This window comes from Pseudomyrmex gracilis, unplaced genomic scaffold, assembly GCF_002006095.1.
Source record: "Pseudomyrmex gracilis isolate BER0280 unplaced genomic scaffold, ASM200609v1 scaffold_150, whole genome shotgun sequence".
Taxonomy (NCBI): Eukaryota; Metazoa; Arthropoda; class Insecta; order Hymenoptera; family Formicidae; genus Pseudomyrmex; species Pseudomyrmex gracilis.
The window spans coordinates 274620-298595 of NW_018020734.1; the positions used below are offsets into that span (position 1 = coordinate 274620).

The 23976-nt window shown below is 38.0% G+C and overlaps 2 protein-coding genes across 7 annotated transcripts; one reads left to right on the forward strand and one right to left on the reverse strand.

The window, feature by feature from the left end:
* Positions 1–462: 462 nt before the first annotated feature.
* Positions 463–8688, reverse strand: LOC109857206. Of its 2 annotated transcripts, XM_020433315.1 has the most exons (6): positions 8301–8688; positions 7324–7369; positions 5754–5984; positions 2522–5378; positions 2180–2411; positions 463–2066 (listed from the first exon to the last, which is right to left on the reverse strand). In XM_020433315.1, exons 1-6 carry the CDS (start codon positions 8355–8357, stop codon positions 2058–2060), a joined length of 3432 nt encoding a protein of 1143 aa, XP_020288904.1. In that variant the 5' UTR covers positions 8358–8688; the 3' UTR covers positions 463–2057. The 2 variants fall into 2 exon arrangements, with proteins under 2 accessions (XP_020288904.1, XP_020288903.1); XM_020433314.1 differs by having other exon boundaries at positions 463–2411.
* Positions 8689–9942: 1254 nt separating this feature from the next.
* On the forward strand, positions 9943–23501 carry LOC109857204 (ecotropic viral integration site 5 ortholog). Of its 5 annotated transcripts, none has more exons than XM_020433310.1 (9): positions 15600–15813; positions 16191–16445; positions 17137–17400; positions 17544–17808; positions 17927–18967; positions 19041–19523; positions 19626–19724; positions 21766–21833; positions 22926–23013. In XM_020433310.1, the coding sequence occupies exons 1-8, from the start codon at positions 15752–15754 to the stop codon at positions 21817–21819; spliced, it is 2523 nt and encodes an 840-aa protein (XP_020288899.1). In that variant the 5' UTR covers positions 15600–15751; the 3' UTR covers positions 21820–21833; positions 22926–23013. The 5 variants fall into 5 exon arrangements, with proteins under 5 accessions (XP_020288900.1, XP_020288897.1, XP_020288899.1 ...); XM_020433309.1 differs by having other exon boundaries at positions 21766–21815; positions 22926–23009; XM_020433311.1 differs by lacking the exons at positions 15600–15813; positions 21766–21833 and adding an exon at positions 9943–9962 and having other exon boundaries at positions 22926–23501.
* The last annotated feature ends 475 nt before the right edge of the window (positions 23502–23976 follow it).

Sequence of the window (23976 nt, forward strand, 5' to 3'; positions counted from 1 at the left end):
TATTATTGCGTTTAATATCACTATTACACTAACTTTCTTAGCATGATATAGTCACTGTGTATGTGCAATATACAGGGATTATATTCCTTCTTATGAACTTGTAATCTCTTCTTTAGAAAGAGAGAGTAAAAACTTTTAAAAGTCAAAAAGAGAATACGGAAAACCACAAAGATATAAATATGCTCGTGTATGCACACACGTTAAATAATAAAAAAAATAGTAGAAGTAGCGTGTATATATATATATATATAAATTTCAGTATATATATAAATTTAAACTCTTAAAATAATCGTTGTAAGCATATTATCTAATCCGATATATAGTTCATTTATGTAAGTCTGGATGAGTGTGTGTTTATATGTATATATTTGTACATAAATATATTAATATATTAAATATAAAAAAACATGCCACCCCATTAAAAACTGAAAATAAATATTTTTGGTAAAAACTTCGTGGAAATGTGTGTATATATAGCACGCACTAATCACAATGAAAGAATTAAATATATGAACTATGTTTAAGTACATAATGCAATAACAACTGAAATAGAAATAGTTAAAAAAAAACAAACAAATAGAAATAATTGTATATAGTTATGTCACTACACGCCTACGCGTATCTAATTATAAATAAAGCGAGATCGAAAGGTATAAGAAAAAAAAAGAAGATATATTTATCTGCGACACGATACAGCATGTATCGTAAATAAAAATCGGAAACGTATCATTGAGAAATATCAAAATTTCTGAAATATCTAGATTTTTACATTGTTTCGTACACTTCGTTTCTTTACTATCTATATATAATACCACTCTTGATTGCCTAGAGACTATGGTATTTGCCATATGCCATCTCATTAGAAAGAAGACCGTAAAAGGCTGCAATATTTTTATTCTTAATCGTTAGAAAGTAACTTGTATAAGTGTGAAAACCCTGTGAATGCTATGCGACTGACTATGCTCAGCGCACTTTTTGGTTGTACAGAATATATGGATAGGTAATATCTAACCAGTACAGACAAACGATCTTTTATAATTTTGTATTTTCCAAATACGAGTTCTCAAAACTTCATAGCACGGACAATCGACTAGGTCGATCGCACGCGTTTTTCTTGCTTTACCAATTTCTCACATTGGAATTAATTTTGCGTAATGTTAACTTCTAAAAATTTTCGATACGTTTCCAGTTTCCGAAGAGTAGACAAAAAAAAGTGCGATCTAATATTTTCTCAATTTAAAATTTTTTTAAACAGATAAGTACGCTATTGCGATTCTGTGTTTTTTACACCCTGACATTTCTTTCATTAATCCATAAAATTTCAAGAACTCCGACTTGAAATTCTAAGAGTTATTATAACAGTTCATTCATTTTTTTCCCAAAGATGATTGTGTGTTGTGTACACACATAATAGTCTATATAGAAAAGTACATACTCATACAAAATAAAAAAGTATTTAAAAAACGATACACTCATATAAAGTATACGATGTATATCTTTTACTCTAGGGCAGGATTCTTACTATACAAACTATTTAGTTTTCTTATTGAGCATATTTTAGAAATTGTTTGAGTCGTTGTAGGAAGTGTTTGATTACTGACGTTATTTCGACTATACGCTAGTACCTAGTAAATTTCTTTTTTTCTCTCTACATTTTTTTATTTTTTTTTTTATTTTTTTTTTTATTTTTTTTTTTGATTACGATTGTGCTCTTTAAAGGAAGACTTCACGAAAACATCAATAAAAACAAACGTTCGAAATTTGGATTAAAGAGCGTTTCTCTGTTGTTCTTAGAATTATAAACTTTTTGATTATATCTAATACGGTCATTTGGCATGCTATACTACGATATTGGTACGTGTCGGACGACAGGTATTTCGAAAGTATGTAGCCCCAGATATCCGCGTATAGTGTAAATAGTCACAATGCCCCAATTATATAAATTTCTACCGTGAATACTCTTACCCATCTTGCTTGGAATTCCTAGGAACTTCAAGGTTTTTTTGTTTTTTGTTTTTTTTTTTTTTTAACTCTTTCCCGGACAATTTTATTTACGTTTAAGCTTCCTATAAAAAGGAAAACGTAAAATTATATTAAACGTAATATTATATTGCAAGTGTTACAGAAATTCTTTAATCCAAACATAATTTTATCCCACATTATACGCTGTCGTACTTACTTCAGGGAATAGAAAGTGCTCACGAGTAGGTTGTGGTTGTTCAAAAGGTGAACTACTCATGTAACCAGGTGACGGTGACTCGCTCTTTTCTAGCACTGGGGTGATATTCGCGTAATTAGCAGATGCCGTAGTGAGAATCCGTCCCTGCTCTACCAGAATACTTCGATCAATCTTATAGTATTCTTTCCCGCTACGAGGTCGAAGGGTCGTTGCTACTGCTCTACCTCCTAGTCTGTGTGAACATGCGTAATGTTTTCTTAATGTAAATCAAGACACGAGGAAGAAAGAGGACAGTAGTAAAACTTTCGGAAAGATAGTGCAATAATACGTGCCAAAACTCACCTGAGACCGTCGGGAGTATCGGACGACGAGTGTGACGACAACGACAATGTTTCGATGTAATCGGACATATCGGAAGTGCCGCTGCTGGTACTGCGCGAATCGATGTACGGCGCATTCGAGACCTCGCCAGGACTGTTGAAGCCCTTCGTGGCCTTTGGCAAACACGTGGGTATATCGGCCTCCGCGGACGAGGATTTCGTCGGAATCTTGATCTTCTGGAACTGAAAAGAGATCTCTCGCAAAGGATCGCTGGACTTGGATTTTCTCGGCAAGCTGCTGTGATAACACGTAGGTGGCGGACTCTTGCGGCAAACCGACAACATGTTCTGCTTCATCGTCGAAGCGGCAGGTGCTGCTAAGGATAATTCAAATTCCACAAACTCCGCTGTTCTGTGACTCAACGAGCCGGTAGAGACGCCAGAATCGTTGCTGCTCGACGAGTCTCTGTTGTGACCAGTCTTGGATGGTACAGACGACGAGCGTCGGATCTTGATGAATGACGGTTGCGTCGCAGCCGTTAATATTTGACCGTTCTCGTGGTTGCTGCTGTTGATCTTGCTCTCGGAGTTCACGCACGAGCTGTGCGGTTCGCCGCTGGTCATCAGTGAATTCTTATCCGCTTCGCTTGAACACTTGTGGATGGTAAGTGTGGACGGAAAGGTGTGGCTCTCGTCGTCCAGGTAATGCGCGGATTCCGCGGAGTAAGATCGTTTCCTGAGAAGTATGCCTATACTACCACTGGACTCCATGACATTACCTGCGTCCAGATAACGACGCCTGAGGTACGGACTAGACAACATCGCCGATCCTGGTACACGGTATTCGGAGTCGGATCGTTTTTTGCTGCCCTCAAGCAACGCCGATCCTGACAACGTCGGGTTACTGGAGCTCTTGATTCCGCTGCAGAGTCGGGACAAGATCTCCTTCGAACAGGCATTGTGAGCCGGTTGCATCGGCAGATAACCGGCAAATGGTTTCTTCGGGGCCTCCTTGTCCAGATTCATAACTAGATACTCGTTCTCTCTTTCCTTGGCGTGACCGCATTTCTCACAAATTTTCGGAGCGTCGTCGCTCGATGCTTCAGGTGCCGGTTCCTTCAATTGATCTGCGAATTTTTCAATCTCCTCCTGCGAGATGCTGCTTTTTGTTAAAACGTCTTTGCTATTTTCGTAGTGCTCCAGTGATTGCGTGAAATCGATATTCACGTAATTCGCTTGCTTCGATTCCGGTTGCGCATCTATTACCGGTTCGACGTTTTCGTAATTGTTCGATTTGCTTGCTATAGTATAAGTACTGCAACTCTTCGCGGTAGCGTTTTCGTCGACCGATTCGGTCTTATTTGTTCTTCTGGCAGTGGCGTAAATGGAAACTTCACCACTAGCGTTCACTACCGGCATCTTGCCTTCACCCGAGAGCTTCACGGGATGAACCGTGACACCGGTGGGTTCGATTCCTGCGCCACGTCGACAGTAAGGCAGAACAAAGCCGGCCCAGCTCATGACATTGTGACAGGGACATCCCGAAGATCTGGGTGATTGGACTGTAAGTTTCGCGGGACATCCACATTCTTGCAGAACCACAGCCTGCGGAACCTGAGGCGTGTCGTAATTAGGATACGATTTCGGCATCGTGAGACACTCCTTTATTTTTCTTGGAGTGTCGTAATACTGTTCCGGTTGCGGACCTTGCTCCAGCAGCATGTGATGTCCCAGAATCGTTTTGGGAACATCATAATTCTCGTAAGGTCCTGTGGCACCACGATTCACGAGTTGTTTAGGCTGTTGTTGCAATGGTTGAACCTGTTGTGACTTCCGTGAGTGCACGCAAGTTTGTTGTTCGGTGGGCAGTGGCATCGGTGGTTTCTTAGGCTTTTTGGCAGTGACGGTGGGCTGGCTGGTTGTTGACAGTGACGGTGGTTGGGACGGTTTCGGCGGTCTCGGTGGCAACGCGCTCGGACTCGGTGACATTCGACGAGCGGTTGTTTGTGCCGTCTGAGACTGGGCGGTTTTCGATTGTGCGCATTGGCATTCGATTTGTTGCGAACCTGAATAATCGCTGTCGTGGCTGCTACTGCTATAAGAAGACAGTGAGAGTCGATCGAAGGTTCGGGGCTGCAAGTTACATCCTAGATTGTTCAATGTGCCAGTGGCAGGACTGCTTATGCCACTCATAGCTGTAGTAATTAAAGTCGACGATTTCGAGACAGTGCCAAGCTTGCTAATGCAACTGACGCATCTCTCGAGACCCGTTGCACCCTGACGAGTGAGCGAACAACTGCGCCAATCACCACTTGGCTGATCGGCCAGTTCCGAGACGGACACAGTATCCCTGCAGCTGTAATCACCATCGAGCTCTGTCTGCTGTCTGCTCTCGGCAGACGACCAATACGGCGAGTTCTCATTCTTGCAACTGTCACATTGTTCTTCATACGTTGACGTCGAATATGTGATAGCTGAAGGAAAGAAATCGCTTGCTCTAGTGTCGTTGCGGGAATACTGACGCCGTCCCGGACTATCCTGCGACATCGCCGATTGTTCTCTACCATGTGGTGATCGTTTCTTTGTGCTGAGCTTTCCCTCGGCTGCTAACTGCAGAGTCTTTACTATATCATCTCCTTGATCAGTTATTAAAACGTGCAGTCCTTCTCCCCGGCCGCATCTCGAACCGCCCTCGAAGCAGAATCTACCCTCGACTACACCGTATCGTCGGAGATGCGCGATCTCCCAGATACCGACAAGTCGGGGAGGCACGCCAACGGTGATGCAGAAACGACAGTCCTGAATGTGCAAGTGCGCCGGCCCATTAGTAAACTTCGCCTTTGACGGTACTGAGGAGATGAGTATCAAAAATTGCTGATCTGTTAAACAAAATTGACAATATATGTTTTACTTACATAATTTATCAATTACAATAATTGCACTGAATTAGATTTTAACATATCTCGTTTTTAATAAATCTTCGATAGTTATTTATAATATATTTATAAACAATTAGATAAATAAAAAATAATTTTTTTTAGAAAATCATAATGTTCGGGAACTAAATAAGAATTTTAATATAAAATTTATATATTTCATACTTTTTTATATTAATAACACATAAGACTTCTAAATTTGAAATTTATATGAGCTACCTGCATACACAAAACTGCACATGCGCGCAAACACACACACACACACACACACACACACACACACACACACACACACACACTTTCTCGATAAAACCTTACCTTCTCCTAAGTTGTTTGAAATTTTAACCTGCCATTGTATCAATCGCTCTCGCGTGTCGAACGCAAGAACGACCGTCACATCCTGGCAAATTATAGCAATCGTATTGGACTCCTTGTCAAGAGTAAAACCACTCTCCACTCCGAGAAAATGCTGCAAACTTAGAGATGCTTTTGTTTGGCCTTGTTTGTAACGATCCTTGCTATCCCCGTAAAGTTGCAAATGCAAGCAATCTGTTAATAAGAAAAAAAAAGACTCAATTGCTTCCTACACTGGTTAATTTAACTTTATACATTTCATTTTCTTTTTTTTTTTTTATCAGATAAATTTACAAAATGTGTTTTTTATGCGTTACGTATCTATTTTTACATTTTAAATATGTTATTTTCTTGATAGAGTTTTTAGTAAACATCTTTTCGTCTCTCTCATGCTTACCGATATATAAAAATAGATTTAAGACGTTACGTATTAAATTCTCTTTTTTAATTCCCTAAGTCTAAAAAACTTTATGGGAACACTTTTATATACATACATATTGTATATATAGACTTGGTTCTAAACTATTCTCACGTTACAAGGATTATGTAGTTAATGGTTATTGCCAGAAGCAAAGCTGTTCTTAGACATTTTTGGTTGGTTCGAGCTACCAATTTACAACAGATGTGTCAGCTGCCACCTTCGGAAGGACTGAAGGAAGGGATTCTTTATATGGATAACAAGCAGGGAAAGTCCCCTAAGGGGAGATATATGTGAAAGTAAATTTTTTACTACTGGAAATTCTATATCATCAATGTTGTAGCACACATGGAATTGCAACGATCCATCTGCTACAGTTAATTTGGAACAAGATAATGACTAATTATCGTAGCTCGTTATTTTAAGTAATTACGCAATTAATTTACTTATTAACAACATTAAATCGACATCATTATTCATGACGAACAATTTTCCGATATTTTTACAATATACGATTTTGCAACACACGAGCAACTTTATTACTAAAAGGTGTAAAATCTTGTCAAAACAATTTACAAAAATTAAATGTTATTATTAACTTATTTTTTACCTAGTTTTGTGTAAAATAAACGCTACAAGTCGCGATTCTTTAGTTTGTTTCTTATCTTATGTAATAAATTGAATATTTTTTTTAGGCAAGCACGCAAAAGAAAAAAACTACGCGAGAACAAGCAGACCACGTAGTTCGACAAGCAGAAACGAGGTATGGCCTATTATGCAAATTACAAGATAGCATCGTATCAACGACATGAGACGGTAGACAAAACACAGGAGAAAGGTTCAAGAATATATAATGTTTCCTGTTTTTATTATCTTATTGTTTCCTGCCATTTTTGCTTTTCTCCCTTTAACAGTCGCGATAAAAATAATGCACACATGTACGTAAGTGCGCGCCATGAAAAACAATCTTATCTAATTGTCATTAATAACAGAGTTATTATTAAACTGTTCGCAAGCAGTAAAACAATAACGCCATTGACAGCCCATTGTTAGCTATGCGGTATTAAAAAAAAAAAAAAAAAAAACAACAAGTGCGTAAAATGCGCTTTACTTTACCTGCTACTGGTGACAATTTCCGCATAACGCACCATCTTGATTTCCACTGCAAAAAACAAATACAAAAATGAGAGATTCTTCAATTGAAAGATATATATACGTGCAAAGCATTTCTAAAATTGAATGTAGAATAATTTTTACCGTAATTGATATTATTATTGCGTTTCCGCATTTGTGTTACAAAAACGAAGCGTAAAAAATTACACGCAGCTACAATATAAGCGCCACAATCATACGTAACGAACATGACAATTTACGCGCAACTACATTTGTTTTTTATTGAAAACTTAAATAAAATTATTTAGCAGTCAAGTGTTTAATAACACATACGTACAGTCGCGCGCGTTTATATGCATTTTGGTAATAATTTTTCTTTCCTTCCCTTTGTGATACATAATTAATTATAATTTATCATTCCTTCCTCTTTGTAACAATTAGATTTCAAATACACTGTTGTCTTCATATTTTTATCTATAAAATTTACACATTGCAAACTTTTTTCTTTATTTGCTGAAAATTCAATCCAGCAGTCCTGATCCTGGCTATTGTCTCGCATCTTTTTCCGGGGCACCCTGTATGAACGCCACCGGCGTCCGTACAAGCATATATACACCTACGTACGTACACACCGTAAACCGCCCCCGTAATCGTTACATAAGTTTTATGCCATGCATAAGGAGCCGTTCAGGTAACTTTCGTCGATAAGCGTCGCGTGAACGCGCACGGGTATTTCGCGTGCTCGCCCGAGCCGAGGAAATCGCTTTCCGAGATATGAGGAAAGACAAAAGGGTGTCGTTGATAATTTCGCGAGATGTGCGTTCGCGCGATTGTCAAGGGGATGGAATTGTAAAATGGAGCACGGATTCTCTCTCGCGTTGCGCGGCACGGCGCCGGGCCGAACGGCGTGTGCACACGCACAGAGAGATCAGGCAAAAAAAAAAAAAAAAAAGAAAGAAAAGAAACTCAAAGAAACTCACCTTCTTGCCATCGCGAAATTTGACGTTTCCCTCGATGATGCAACTGTTATCCACCATTGTAAAAGCCTGGCTCCGTTACGGCACTGTTTTGTGATGCTTCTCTCATTACCGCGTTCGTACGCCCGGCTCACCACGTCGCGACACCATTTGCAGCATCCGTCAAACGAATGTGTGTGTTGTTTGTCCGCTGCCGCCGACGGCCGCTTTTCTCTTTCTCTCTCTCTCTTTTTCTCTCTGTTTCTCTTCTGCTCTCGTTCCACGGGAGAAATGTCTGCGGCGAAATCACACGCGAATCACGCGGCAAAATCCATACTGCGAGCCGTCATCAGTCCCGAGCGCCTTCCATCTTGACCAATCTCGACTGATTCCGATATCGGCTTGCTGCCTGCGCGTACTACCTACTAGCGCGACCGCGTTGGCGTGTCGAGGCACGCATCCCGGCGGTCCCGTCATCTGTGAGGCGACGGCAAAAGTGGCCGATAACGGGCGCGACTTTTAATAATGAAACCGGAATGCGAAAAAATTCACGAAATTTGCGGACCAAGTTTTTGCGTCAATAAGTGACGAGCAAAAGAGGGTAAGATACGTTTACGCGGACTCAGATGTAAGTCGAAAGTCACATTTCTTTTCTCGATTACATTCCGCGCGCACATCGCGCCGCGATAACAAATTCTTAGTACAGTTTTTCCAGCAAAATAAATGTCTTTGTTTTAATGTAACTAAACAAATAATATGACTCAATTGACTAAAGTGGAAAATACTCTTTAGAAAAAAAAGAAAAACAAGAAAAGAGAAGAACATCGATATTTTTTCGAAATCTCGATAATCTTAGAAAAAAAAATCAATTATAATTGTCGCAACGGTTTTTGCAGGTTATATAGTTCGTAATGAACCTCACGCAACATGGCGGCGACAGTCTGGCAGGTAGCGCTTGGCGTAGGTAGCGGTGGCGGATCAGTGACAAACTCGTCCCGTTGCGTTGGCAGCATTGCGCTTGGTCAAATCCATCGTGATGACAGTTTTGAGCGGTGACAGCCGCGTATACGCTTGTTAGTCGTTGTCGTGCTGTTGCGTTCCGTTCGGCTCGGCAGTCGGGACTTGGAACGGACTGCAGCCGCTTCTTCGGTCCCCCGTCGTCGACGCGCGAGGACACGAGGCCCCGAGGTAAGCGACAATTCGATTTCGACGAGAGAGACCAGATGGCCCCGCGAGAAACGATCGTGGGGCCGTTACACCTGTGTGTGACAGCCAAGTTTGTTTGCTAATACGTACGTACGGATAACGGCAATGTATTATCTCTCTCTCTTTCCGGTTATGTGTTGCCACTCAACGCGCGTGTGTGTTCATCAGTTTTATTATCGCCACCCGTGCCGCCCGTTTCTCGTGGGTTCGTGCACGCGAAGCGGCGACACTTTGACGCCAACCGTATCTCCACAATCGGCATATTCGAGATATTAATTGAAGAGGCCCTCGAGCAACGAAGGTGGGTGGGAGAGAAGTGTGGGTGGAAATTCTGGAGGACGCGGAGAGAGTGTCTTGGAGATGTTTTTTTTCTCGTTTCCCCGGCACAGAGAGGGAGGGAGGAAGGAAGGTGGGAAAAACTTAATTTCGCCAACGACACGCGAGAAGAATTATTGCAGCTTGTTGAGAAAAAAAATGCAGGTGTTTTACAAGTAGTTATTGCTGCTTCACACAGTAGTCGCAAACAACACAATTGTACATGCTCTATTTTTTTAGTAGTTTTTTTTTTTTTATTTAAGTGCTGACATTCTCTCTTGTGTTTTTTTTTTTTTCGTTCCTTAGATGCGCGAAAAACAAAAACAAAAAACCAACAGATTTTTCAGAAATACATGTTTGAAATTGCTCCTTTTAGTGAAATAAAAATTACATTCGTTGTGCGACAAAGAAAAACTTGTTTTTATATAAATTGATTTTGTCTTCTCTAGGTTCAAACCCGGTTGTATTTCATTCACACCGCGATCGCCGCGAATTTATTGAAGCACACATGATAGACGATACAGAGTCCCGAAATAAACGTTTTGTTCTATTACGAGCGCGTTGACCTCAAAAAGCTCATGTTTTCCTCGAGCAATATAACATATAAAGTTAACGCGCACGCTTCGTGAGAAAAGCGAACGAGCATAATGCAACAGTACTAATTTCTACTATTTCGCGTGCTGTTGCGAAACTGTAAGGTGAAACGGTATCGAACTATATACTGTGAAAGTCAGCAGCTTTAAAAATGCGTGGTTGTAAACTCGAGCGTTTCTCGAAGGAAACCGACACTCTTTTTAATCGGTGATCATCTTGTTAATTTCAAAAGAGAAATTATAATTACATGACAGGGAGTCTATATCAAAAAATCTGACAATTCGATTAGGGAGGTAAGAAAATTGTTTAGCTTATTCACCTTCACACGCACACAAACATGACGGATCAAGTCCGTAGAAGAAAGGCAGAACGTCATTTTGATTTATTTGACGGGGCCACGTTAATTAAGTCGCGTTTGCATCATTTATACCGCTGTGCATCTCGACAATATTTTAGGACGCCTGTTACTTTACTTGGGCAGCGTTACGGAACCGTGTTACATCAACGTGTAACTCGGAAGCGGAGACAGGCAGCGGCGACCTTTAACGCTAAATGCCGGCGTGAATTACGGGTCGATAGCTCGGCACCGGATCTATGCCTTGCTTCCTCTCAAGTCAATTTCGTTTGTGTTTTCGCGCGGAAACTGAAAATTTCGCCCCGATTACGCCACAAGCGAGTCTTTACAATTTGCGACCTAAATTCTTTCATTATCGTGATTGAATTCTTAGCGTCGGATGTTGAATGGTGATACCGTTCAGCGGCTCATGTTCAACGTCAAGTCGGAATTGCTTACGTATAATGTTGCATTGTGATATTTTAACAAATTTACACAACGTGTGTGTGTGTGTGAGAGAGATAGAGATAATATTTGGGCAGAATATTCCCGTGCAGAAAATACACCTAAAAATAACATCCGAGAATAATAATATTTATTTTATCTAAGAATAACATACACACACATACGAGCACATTAGTTCGCTTCTTCTTATTATTATTATTATTAGGAACAGTATATTATATCATATGTGCGCAAAACTAATTTTAGTTTCGAGAGGAAATGAATTGCGAAGAAACGACAGACATTTGGTTTTAAATAGGGGGAAAAAACAGATTAAGGTTGAAAATATTTTTTTTGGCAATTTTTATAAAGAATATTTTGAGAGAGAGAGAGAGAGAGACGGGCGTATAGGAGTACGCGGAAATTTAAATAAAAGTCGATATCGAAGATGTTAACCCTTGTAGTCACGTTCAATTGGAGTGACGCAGCCGCGGTCGCGTAGGGTGCATTATGGAAGGCATAACTAGAGCAGATAAAATTCTTCTGCCATTGCCTATATTTGCATATATTATTGATAACGTCTTATCAGTGGTATACCAGAAACGCGGAGAAAGAAAAACTTGCAATTTATTTTTTTATAAACACACACGGGTAGTAGTTGATGTAAAAACATTTATCGGAACAGATATATATATATGTGTGTGTGTGTGTGTGTGTGTGTTTCCGGTTCTCTCCTCTCTCTTCTATTTTTAATTAAAATTATTACTGACGCAAATTCCCATTCGTATAAAGTTGCGAAATTGATTTGCGAAATTAAGAAGGAACACTCTTAAATTCAACTTTTTTTTCTTTTAACGATAAAGTGTCTTTTTTTTTTATGAAAAAGTACGCCGATCTTCTGGAACACAATTCAATGCAAAATTGACGCCAATCCTATCAGAGAAGCGCTCATAATACGCTAGGTGTGTCTGCACACACAAGTGATTCATCTGACTCTCTGCGTCGATTACCTTGAAATTTAAGTTTTTTTTGTTTTAGTATCACTCTGAGTATTACTGTAGAGAGAGAGAGAGAGAGAGAGAGAAAATGTTTTCATTAACGTGTATGCACGCGCGTTCGCAAGAGAAACTCAAATATTGCAAGTGAAAAAGAATGCACATCAACGTCGATTTTCTATTCTCACGTGTTGGTTTTTTTTTTTTCTACCTGGAAGAGTTACGCATCGTCATGTGTTACTCCGTGGAGATTATTATCGCGTGTTGCAAATGCATCCACTCTTTTCTAAAATTGCTTTCTTGTAAAAGCACGAGGCTTTCGCGTCCCTTCGTTGTGTAAAAAAGCAACACCTTTATGTCATATAAACCGGTGGCCACGTAAGCGAAATGAAATTCTAGGGATAGCGTTACGTAATTGACAATTTCCCTTGCGTATTGCACGCGTATGTAATATAATTGTTATATATATATATATATATATATATATATGTATATATATATATCATATGTAAGAAAGAGAAATTTTTTTCGCAGACAACATTGCAAAGTTTTTGTTTAACAGATCAGACTTGGACCACACTTGACACAGGAAAGTCCTGAATTGTTACGCCATGATATAATCTAGTCACGAGCAGACGACTGTTCCGGTGATGAACGATGACGAATGCGCGCGTACACGTGTATGTGTGTATTCATAATGCCCTCTCACCGGGAACCTATCTCTCTAGAGTCTGTAATTATTACAGGACTATATAGTCCGTTTCATTCATTGCTTTGTACAAACTGTACTTATGACTCCTGCTCTTTATCCTTTTACACAGACTTTATTTCTATTCAATAGAATCATTTAATTATGCGTATCATTAACGCGGTGTGATATATTAACTCTTTATTATTATTATTTTTTTTTTTTTTATTGCATATTTTGTGATAAAGTCTTGATTACGTTGCTATGTTGAAATCTGACGTTTTCGATATCTTATTATATCCGAAAGGAGATGATATCGGTTTTTCTAACATGCGATAAGTAACTTGTAATCTCTGTCTTACACAAACTTGTTTGTATCTGTGAATTTTGGAACAAAGAATTTTTCAACAAATTTGTACGCGTACGTAATTGAACTTTTTAACATTGCAATTTTGCTTTCGAAGAAAGATTCATCAAAAGTATCATCAGAAACATCTAGTGCTCTCTCTCTCGATCAGTGTTCGTACATAAACGGCTTTTTATTTATTTGTCACGAGGGACGGACGTCGCTGCGCATGTGAAGCGTCCTGGCCTGCGCGGGCTGCATCGACCCTCAAACCCATTTCGTACTTTCCAGCAGTACGTTCCTAGCCGGATCCCGATTATCGCGCCGGGAAATCGGGAAAATCAACGAAACGATAATCGTGTCGGAGAATCGGCATGTCGAGTTGACAATACGAGAGAGAGAGAGAGAGAGAGAAAGAGAGAAAAAAAGAGTTTTGCGTTCCTCGGAAAAGAGAAACCGCAAACACCTTTCCGATTACATTATCTGCTTTGTTTGAGTGCGGACTTTTTGAATTTGCATTCTTTGGAGGTTGTCATTCGTTCGAGCGATCCCAGAATTGAAGAACAGAATTGGCCGATCTCATCGCGAGAACGGGATGCTTCGTGCGTGCGCAAGAGATGAGATGCTAAAAGTGTGCCGGTTCTGTTGCTTAACTCTCTATTGTCCGATAACTCTCGTTAATATTTCATCCACTTTTCTATTTAATTCCCCCCTCGTTTGTCCTGCGTTGCACGTCGAACGTCAAATGTGATGTAAACTTTTGGTTTTGGGGCGAGCGAGTGTGAATTTGCCTGTTATATACATTTACGTATATATACACGAGAACTTTACATTGAGTTACATATCGCATTGTGTTCAGCGTAATAGAACTTAACGTTTGCTATTACTCAAGTAGCAGGCGATCCATCACTCGCGACTTGACACACGAACCTCAAATCCTTTCACTACATGCTGCAGACTGTGCGCGCGCTCATTACGCCGCCACAAGATCCCGAGTTATGAATCTTAATTTCTCTCCAGGATCAAGAAAGCAGCAGCAACCGCGTTTCTACGGTTTTAATTGTCACGTTAATCACCAAGTTGGCGCGACGTTTTTTGTTTTAATCTCTGTCGTCCGTTGTAAAATGTCATCATTTTAAAATGAAGACATATCGTCCCTTTTGTTGATTTCTTTCTAAATATGTAAATTAGTTTGAACAGGAAAAACAATTTCAATGCAGTTTTACAATGAGACGTTTTTACAAAATATTGTATATCATAAAAAAGACTTATTTGTAAATAAAATGCGTTTAGTTTTTCGTCAACTGTTTTAACGTTTTTCGTCGTCTTTCTTATCATTTTTCCGTGCGAATGACTGTATATGAAATTACGTTGCCGTATGTATTCTCATATATAGGTCAGTAATTTGCCACATAGTAAATTAAAAAAAGTTTTTTTCCTTACGACGCAGCAATTCCAACGGCACAAGTGTTCCGCGCGGTTTGCAAACAACGTGACATTAAGATAATACGAGCGCGAACCGATATATATTTTTTCTTTAACTCGACAACGCTTCTCTGAAATGTTGCATATAGAATATTTCTAAATTTTTTCTACAACACAGAGAACAGAGACTATATTAAATAAAAAACAAAAAACTTTATAATATCTCAATACGATATTTAATATCTGTGCAACGATAAGTTCAGAATACGGATCTCTATAGAGGACAAACCTTCACTTTTGCAGAAAACGATCAATGTTACATTACTTTTAGAATATAAATGTTAATTTTAGAATATAAATGTGTTATATATATATATATATATATATATATATATATATATATAATATTAAAACGAAAGAAGAAACGTGGATAGTAAAACAGGACAAAGGGAAATAAAAAGAAATAATTTTTAAAACTGTTTTTAAATATAAAAAAACACAAGAAAACAACAAGAACAGAGAGGTTGAAGTTCGATCGTTAATTTTCGCTGCTCTTCGTGGTTTGAAAAAAAAGAAAAAAACGGGATCTCGACATATTCCGTTCGCTTCCGTTTTGCTACAACCGCGCAACACGAAGTATAACGTACATAATACGTAGACATAATAGACGGCTTGGATTCACCTGCTCTTTCGTCCGCTAATTCGTTCACACGCACTAATTGCTTCCTTCTTGATCTTCTATCGTGTCGTGCTTTGCGCACTGCCTCACCAAGCCCGATATTTATACGAGGTGTTTCACAAGAGAACGTTAGTTGCGTAAATCCGATTTTTTTTCTTTAGAAGATTCAATACGCATTAAATTTATAGAAAGACAACAAACAATATTTTACAAAGAAATGTATAAAAGTAATCTTAATTTGCGTCTTCAAATTGTTTACGTGCAATAACAGAAGTCATCATTAATAAACCAAAGTATGGATGTTACGTTGCGGCAGTTGTGTAAAATTGATGTAAGCTCGTTCGATTGAGATGACAATGCGAAGATACGAACGGCAGCAGAAACAGAAACGCGAGAACGCTTTCCGCGAACAGTAAAATCGCGACAGTGAAATCAGACAAAACGCATCGATGGTTCTGGGTGGCTTATTGGCCCCCGCGGCAGCTCGTTGGAGAAGAAGTAAAACGAAAAGGTACAATAGGCTCTGAGACTGGAACAGAGAATACCGTCGACAGATAGTGTACTTTTTCTTTTGAATCTGTGATAGACGGGAAAAAAATTTGTATAAAAAAATGTGTATAAAAAAAAAAATTTACACACCATTCAAATATCAAAAATCGATATCAAATATCAAAAATACAATTGTCTCGCTGTCCAGTTTTTGTCACAGTTAAATTCTTTCTTTCGATCGAACATCGAGAGTATTCGCAGAATTGTTTGTTCGCACAATTAAGTGAAGGCACTCGGGCGTGCACCCGCGCTTAAATAGATGACTGTAGTGTGTCCGCTGAATCGTATTGCGTTAATTACCATCCACGTTAATTTAACCGCAACTTTGTTTCGTTACAGAACTCAGAGCGTTGCTCGGGATACCGTAAACGCGTCGGTCGGCCAATTAGGACTGTCACGTTATGGACCGCAGGTGATGAGCGTGTTGTGTTTATGCACATCCAGCATCCATCAGTCTACCCGCAACGTCACGCAGACCGGCAAAATACTCCCCAGTCCGCCATCTGATACTCTTTGCGAGCAGCAGATAACGCCCTCGCAGGAAATACCTACTGACGAACTGGCGCTATTAGCTAAACTGGAGGAAGCCAATAGGTGAATAATCAAGTCCTGGTCCCAATTTGGTCGGTGTCGCATGAGCGATCGTCTGCGAGTTGTCAAGAATCGAACAAATCAGTGCGCGCTCAGCTCAGACTGATAAATCGATTCTTCAAATTTTTAACGTGCACAAAAAAAAAACAAAGTTGTTCGTATTTTCCACCTTTCAAGATTTTTGGGGTAAGATCGAAGAGATCTCTCTCGCATGCGCAGATTTGGATGAATTTGCCTGGATTTCGTTTTATTTTAACGCAAAAATGCTAAATGTTAATTTTGCTACGCAATTTGGCTTGGAAATGATGCACAGTAGGCTACAGGATAAGGCCGCACTTTTAACTCAAAATCGAAAGAAACAGGAGAAAGTGTAAGTTTCTCTTCTGCATATCCTTTTGCAAACGTAAAGTTAATTTGTAATAAACTTAATAAAGTTAATTTTTTTATTTTTCAGAATAACGATAACATTTCTACAACAAATTTTTTACCTAATACATTTCCGTGTTTGTGAGGAATAGATATTTTTTTTTGTCCGTAATGTAAAATTTTGTGAAATATCAATAATCATACATAGTTATCAAAAAGTTTGCTTAATGTTGAATTGTTTGTGCAACAATCGATCGCAAATACTGTATGTAAATCGACCGATAAAATTGGAAAATGTATAATTTATAATTTTACTTTATTTATCTAGGCTGATCGAGTCCGATGCAAAGTCACTGAACTCTCTCCAAAGCAATCACAGCAGAAAAGGTTCCGACACATCCCAGGTGTCCGTGGCGTCGGGGGGCAGCGGAGGAAACGGCGATGCTGCACCTCGGCGCCACAACTCTGCCGATGGCGAGGAGAACACGTGGAATGTCTGGGGTAATATTGTGGCTGATTGGGACTTCCACTGGAAGAAACGGAAAGAGTTCGTCAAGGAATTAGTTCGACAAGGCATACCCCATCATTTCAGGTAGCACATCTGTTATTTTCAAAGCTCTCACGTAAATATTGTTTTACGTATTGTTTCTTATTGATAAAATGTTTTGTACGTATTGTGTTTTTTATTGATAAAAATATAAATAAAATGTTTACAACTAATGTGGATTATTTTAGGGGCATTGTTTGGCAATTACTGAGCGGCGCACATGACTCGCCGGTCAAAAAACAATTCGCAGAATATATTAAAGCAACGTCAGCCTGCGAAAGGATAATTAGAAGGGACATCGCTAGAACGTATCCTGAGCATGACTTTTTCAAAGAAAAAGATGGTCTTGGTCAGGAGAGTTTGTTTAACGTTATGAAAGCGTATAGTCTTCACGATCGCGAAGTAGGATACTGCCAAGGTTCAGGATTTATAGTAGGATTACTTTTAATGCAGGTAAATTATTAAAACAGAGGAAGATAGATAGATAGATAGATAGATAGAGGAGAGAGAGAGAGCGCTAATTGTTTTAATTTAATTTAATTTAAAATTTATATATGTATTGTTGTTGCAGCAAATGCCAGAGGAAGAAGCGTTTGCTGTACTAGTAGCGCTTATGCAAGAATATCGCTTACGAGACATGTTCAAACCAAGTATGGCTGAATTAGGAGTATGCATGTATCAATTAGAACATTTAGTTGCCGACACACATCCGGAACTTCATGCTCATTTCACGGCTCAAGGTTTTCACACGTCGATGTACGCGTCCTCTTGGTTTCTCACACTGTTCACTACAGCGCTGAGTCTTCCTTTAGCGTGTCGCATATTTGACGTGTTTTTATCAGAAGGCATGGAAATTATATTTAAAGTCGCGTTGGCAATGCTGCATTTAGGCAAAGACGATTTGCTCAGTTTAGATATGGAGGGTATGCTGAAGTTTTTCCAGAAGCAATTGCCGGGAAAGGCCGAGAAAGATCCCGACGGCCTCATGACGCTCGCTTACGGAATGAAAATCAATCCAAAAAGAATGAAGAAACTGGAAAAGGATTACACAATTTTGAAGATGAAGGAGCAGGAAGAGATGGTCGAGTTACGTCGGCTTAGAGCGGAAAACAGATTACTCAGACAAAGAACTGAACTTTTAGAAGCAGAGTCGGCGGAACTGGCAGATAGATTAGTTAGAGGTCAAGTATCGCGAGCGGAAGAGGAGGAGACCGCTTTTATAGCACAAAGAGAATTGGCGGCGCTTCGGCACGCACATCTCGAGACGAATCATCAACTTGAACAAGCTCACGAGGAATTGAGATCGTTGTCGCTTCTCCTCGAGGAGAATGTAACGTCTAGACAATCATCGCTTGATGAGATATCGATGAAACAAGAAGCGTTATCGCAGAAGGAGGAAATAATACAGTGTTTGCAAGAAGAATTGGTTAGAGTTAGATTACATGAGGCAGAAAATGATGCACTGATAAGAGAGCTCAGGGGAAGAATACAGGAATTAGAACAGGACAAAAAGACACTGCGCGAGTCGACGCCGGACAATTCTGTTGCTCATTTGCAAGAAGAACTAATTGCAGTTAAGCTCAGAGAGGCGGAAGCTAATTTATCTCTAAAAGTGAGGTTTGCATTTATAAATATATTATTTTAATTTATCTGACAGTTTCACATAATCTGTGTATTTAACACAGGATCTACGGCAGAGGGTCATGGAACTAAATGCAGCTTGGCAAAGGCATCTACAAGAACATCGATCCGCTCAATCAGCGCCTGCCGCTGATTCTACGCCAAAGAAGTTATTGTTTTGGGAAAATCGGGGACATGAGGTGCAAAAACTGGAGGAAGACTTAATGACGACTAGACTCCGTGAGATGGAAGCGTTGACTGAAGTTAAGGAGCTTCGACTTAAGGTTATGGAGCTTGAAACTCAAGTGCAAGTAGCTACCAATCAGCTCCGTAGACAAGATGAGAATGGAAAAGTACTTAAAGATGAGTTGGAGGCTGCGTTATCTCGGGAAAAGGATCTTGCTGCCAAGTTGCGAGATCAACAGCACAAATATTCCGATCTAGAGTCGAAAATGAAGGATGAAGCTATGATGGCCAGGATACGCGATGCCGAACACGCGCAGCACGTTGCCGAGCTTATGCAGAAAATATCTCTTCTCGAGTTGAAGGTCAATATATATATACATATATATATATAATTCTACGTATCTGTAGGTTGGCACTAGTATTAACGTTATTACACTCAAGCATAACGTTTGATATATTTGCAGAACGAGGAGATGTATGCAGAAGGCGAACTTAGAAATAATTTAGACGACAGTGAAAAAGTAAGAGAGCTTCAAGATAAAGTCGCCGAACTGAAAGCTGAGGTAAGTGAATGTTAAAAATGTGATCTACTCGCTGCAGAACTACTATCCATTTGAGAAAATATGTTTAAAAATTCGATTTAACGACAACAATTATCTCGAAATATTGCAGTAAGGGGTGAATTATGTTTTACACAACTGAAAACGTATATCTTTCATGCATTATATATCAAGTAATAATTCATTTTCTATTTTAATAAAATATATAGTAATAATAATTTTTTTAGATAATTTAAATTAATTTTTATAAATTTTCACAACTTAATATTGTTATAGATATTGTTGCAGATAAAAGACAAATAATAATGTCATTTAAAAAGTTTTTTATATACATTTATTATATAAGTTATAATAATAATTTGTAAATTTATAGTTTTTCTCTTTTTTTTCAACGCTATTATTGCGGTTTTCGGTAAAAATTAAATTTTTAATATTCTGTTTGAAATATAAAACCCCAATTTTATAAAACAAAAAATTTCTTTCTCATCGTTTTTCTTTAAGACAATTTTTACTGCATTACTATGTGTTTATACTTTAATTCTATAAACTATGTATAAACTATGTATCACTGTTTTATAAGAAGACGATATGTTTTAATTTTTTCTTTGAGATTAACATGTGATTAATCTCAATAAAGCAGGTATATATTTTTGTTGTTTAAGTGTAATATATGTGTTATGTAAGATACAATTACGCCACATATTCCTAACAGATGTATTATATGTAAACCAAACGTTTTTTTTTTTATTTTTAATGTTGTTTATTATCACATATTGCACTTTTCTAAACTAAAACTTCGTGTTTGTAAAAAGACATAAACATAAAGATATTTCTTTTGTTTTTTATTGATGTGTTACACTTCTACAAAACAACTGTGCACAAACTCCTCTTACTGCTGTGTAACGCTAAGTCAACACTTACAAAACAATTTATGCACAAACACCTCTTACTGCAATGTAACGCTAAATAACACGCTTTGTAACATCGTCGCTTCTGGTGGATTGCGAAAATAATATTTGTGATTACTGGGAGCTTGGAAAAAGTGTTTTTACTTTAATTAATCTTATTTGTATACATGTGCTCCAATTCAATTTATGTCGTTTACAAATTAACGATTTACGTTTGTAAATATTCGCTTAACGAACTATCGTCGTATTGACAACTTCGTAAGAAATAAAAGAGAAACTACATCGTCCCTCGGAGAGGAGATATTTATTACGCTATCAAACTATATGATCTTCTAATAATGGAAAATGCTTAATAAAGTAGGGAAATAGAGCTTTTTGCCTCATTTACACATTGCAATAATTTTTATATCAATAGGTACCTATACACATTAAGAATTTGCTACATTGCAGCTTTTCTCATATCAGCACCGCTCTATGAAATTTTTTTATTCTATCAATAATTCAAAGAGGCTATAAATGTCTCATTATTTTTGTCACATACATATATGTTTAGTAATATATACCTCATTCATCTTCATCATAAATCGAGTTGAAATTGTAAATCTAGTTTTAATCTCATTGTACGTACATCGTCTAGAAAATGAGAGTTAGCACAGCATGGGGATTAAGTTTGAAAGTTGCAATAAACTTTGCAGCAAAATTGTTTGTTGGGAATGCAAACAAAGTTAATACAAAAAACTTTTACTTCATTGATTGCAATCAACAAAGTCTGAGACGTGTTGTTACTCATAGCGCTAACGAATTATTCGCGATAGAAAATCTGCTTTGTCACTTCATGATTTATGCTTTGCTCTCTACTTGAACACAACGCATACCTAACAAACAAATAAACTATACATTACGTAGTTTTGCCAACAGACAAAAATTTGGCTCATTCCAATAAAATCGTACGCATGTATAGACGTAAATCTTTCTCAATAACGCGCATGATGTTATCGAACAAAAGAAAAACAACAATAACTAGATTAGCAGATCTTATTGTGTAAAGGTACCAAACGATAATTAATACTAACCAGAAGGGACTAATTGTTGTTGAACTAACCCTCTATTGCTGTGTTATCTCTGTCTCTCCTCAGTTCCCCACGCCAATCACCAGCCCGGAGACTGAGCCTTGGCGCTGGCTCGAGTAAGTCTTTACTCATGTGTAAGCATCATTTTCTATCGTCTCCGTGTGCGTGGCATGATGGTCTTTTTGTACTGTAATATAATCTAGCGTTATGTAGCTGTCTCTGTCTCTCTCTCTTACTCTATTCCATTGGGTTTTCCTCGACGATTTAGAGTCTTCGCTTTTGTTATTAGTCAGCGGCGATTTCATTTGCATAGCTGGTAAACATATTTACATTAGCAATGTACATATATTACGCGCAACTGTAACGACTTGTAAACAAGTCGGAACAAAGTCGGATATAAACTCGATCAGTTTGAATGATAAATTCTCTTCATCAAATCTCAAAAAACAAAAGTCTAAATAGTCGTTTATTTGATTTAATTTTATGTTTTCCAATGTGTAAAAATCTACATCAATTTTATCACGAGCATCCTCGAATGCCGATCAGATAAGTTGGAATCGAAATGTGGCTCACTTTCTGTATTATACGCGTGGTGATGTGGCATGATGTTCTGTTTTCCTTCCCATTTAACTGCATGCTTCCTTAAGATCGAATTCAGTGTTTCGTTCTGATAAACATTCACGGCTGTTGCTTTTAGTTCGATGAAGAAAAAAAGCATAGATGTGAAAGAGGCGTGAAAGTATCTGTGTGAAAGTATTATAAAAGTTCATTAATTTAGCTCTCGAGAAGTCGAGTTTTTTCGTTTTTTCGTTTTTTTTTTGTTTTTCCATTTTTCTTCTTCGACGCATTATCACTCATGTGCACAACTTTAATTGTATTTTGTTTTCAACAACATTTGATTTGTTACTTAGCGTTAAATCGTCTGTAATTGCGCGAATTAAGCTTCATTTAAAAGTAATTTATTTAATTTTTCGCGTGTACTCTTTCTTATTTTCTTTTGATGCTCGTGAGGAAAAGAAAAGTTGATTGAAATACGACTTGACAAGATCTTTCTGGTGAGAGATCCCTATTACTGTTTAGCTTCACATTAAATCCCTTGATTTCTTTAGATGAGAGTTGAATGAACACTTTGTAAAATAAGACGTCACACATGAAAGGCTCTCTCTATTTTTCTCTAGAGTTATTTAAAACTGTGTGTGTTCACATCGTGTATATCTGTTTCGTAGGTCATGAGGCTAGAGAGTTGGAAACAACGATGGACGGGTCTTGGCGGACAAACCGCGCGAAGTTTCAGCGTCGATACTGAAAGCGAATTGGACGAGCGGGATCTCAGAATTTGCTTACAGGATCATATCAATACGACCACGCCAAACTCACCCGAGGTATAGAATTCTATGTATACCAGACCATTAGGCAGCTAACAATACTCCGTTACTCGATACGCACGAACCTTTTGTTCGTTGTCGGCTTTCGCTGTAGGAAATAACGCGTATATGCGCTTAGATTGTAACTGCGGGAGTTAGTTCGTAATAATCCTGTTTACGTTACGTGTATTACTACTAGGCCAAATACAATAGACATTCATAGCCATTAACTAAGTACGCTGTAACAATTAAAAAGAAAAAAAAAGATAAACGAAACAATGAAATAGTAACGATAGACACCTTCGATAATTGACACCAAATAATCTGGATCGTAATCAAGATGCGAAACTCGGTATTGCTTTCAAGAATTAATTAACTTTATAATGCATACTTTAACATTATAATCTTTTTTTTTGTAGAGCTATAGCATTTTTTTTAGAATACCTTTTTTTTTTTTAAGATAAAAAAATACTATTTTAGTGAAAGAATAGAAAAACGTTAATGTTTATTATTGTTTATAATAACATTATTATTATATTTTATAGATTTTATATATTACACAGAGTATTTTGTATAATATGATAGTTTCATAGCTAGAGAGTATCATAAAATATAATGTGTTTATATTATCCAGTAGACAGTTATTTAATCTATTATTTCGAGAAAAAGAGAAAGAGAGAGAAAAGAGAGACCGACTGATACAAGATATAATCTCGAAAACATTTTATTACATTGGTCAAATTTAATTTCAGTCGCAATTCTTTGTCCGAATGATAAATAAAATATTTTAGAATATCCTGAGAGACTACAGTTTTTTTTTTATTAATAGATAAACAATATTAATCGATTAAAACGTAGCGGGATAGAGTTTATTATAGCTTTCTATACATATAGAATAAAATAACCTTAATGG

Excerpts from the sequence above, each read along its gene's own strand:
- LOC109857206 (XM_020433314.1), bottom strand. The coding sequence starts at position 8,357 with ATGGTGGATAACAGTTGCATCATCGAGGGAAACGTCAAATTTCGCGAT. Across the intron at positions 5,985-7,323 it reads GAAATTGTCACCAGTAGCAG|ATTGCTTGCATTTGCAACTT; the intron begins GTAAAGTAAAGC and ends TCTTATTAACAG. Across the intron at positions 5,379-5,753 it reads TTCAAACAACTTAGGAGAAG|ATCAGCAATTTTTGATACTC; the intron begins GTAAGGTTTTAT and ends TTTGTTTAACAG.
- LOC109857204 (XM_020433308.1), top strand. The coding sequence starts at position 15,752 with ATGGTTCTGGGTGGCTTATTGGCCCCCGCGGCAGCTCGTTGGAGAAGA. Across the intron at positions 16,446-17,136 it reads AAACTGGAGGAAGCCAATAG|GCTGATCGAGTCCGATGCAA; the intron begins GTGAATAATCAA and ends TTATTTATCTAG. Across the intron at positions 17,809-17,926 it reads TAGGATTACTTTTAATGCAG|CAAATGCCAGAGGAAGAAGC; the intron begins GTAAATTATTAA and ends TTGTTGTTGCAG.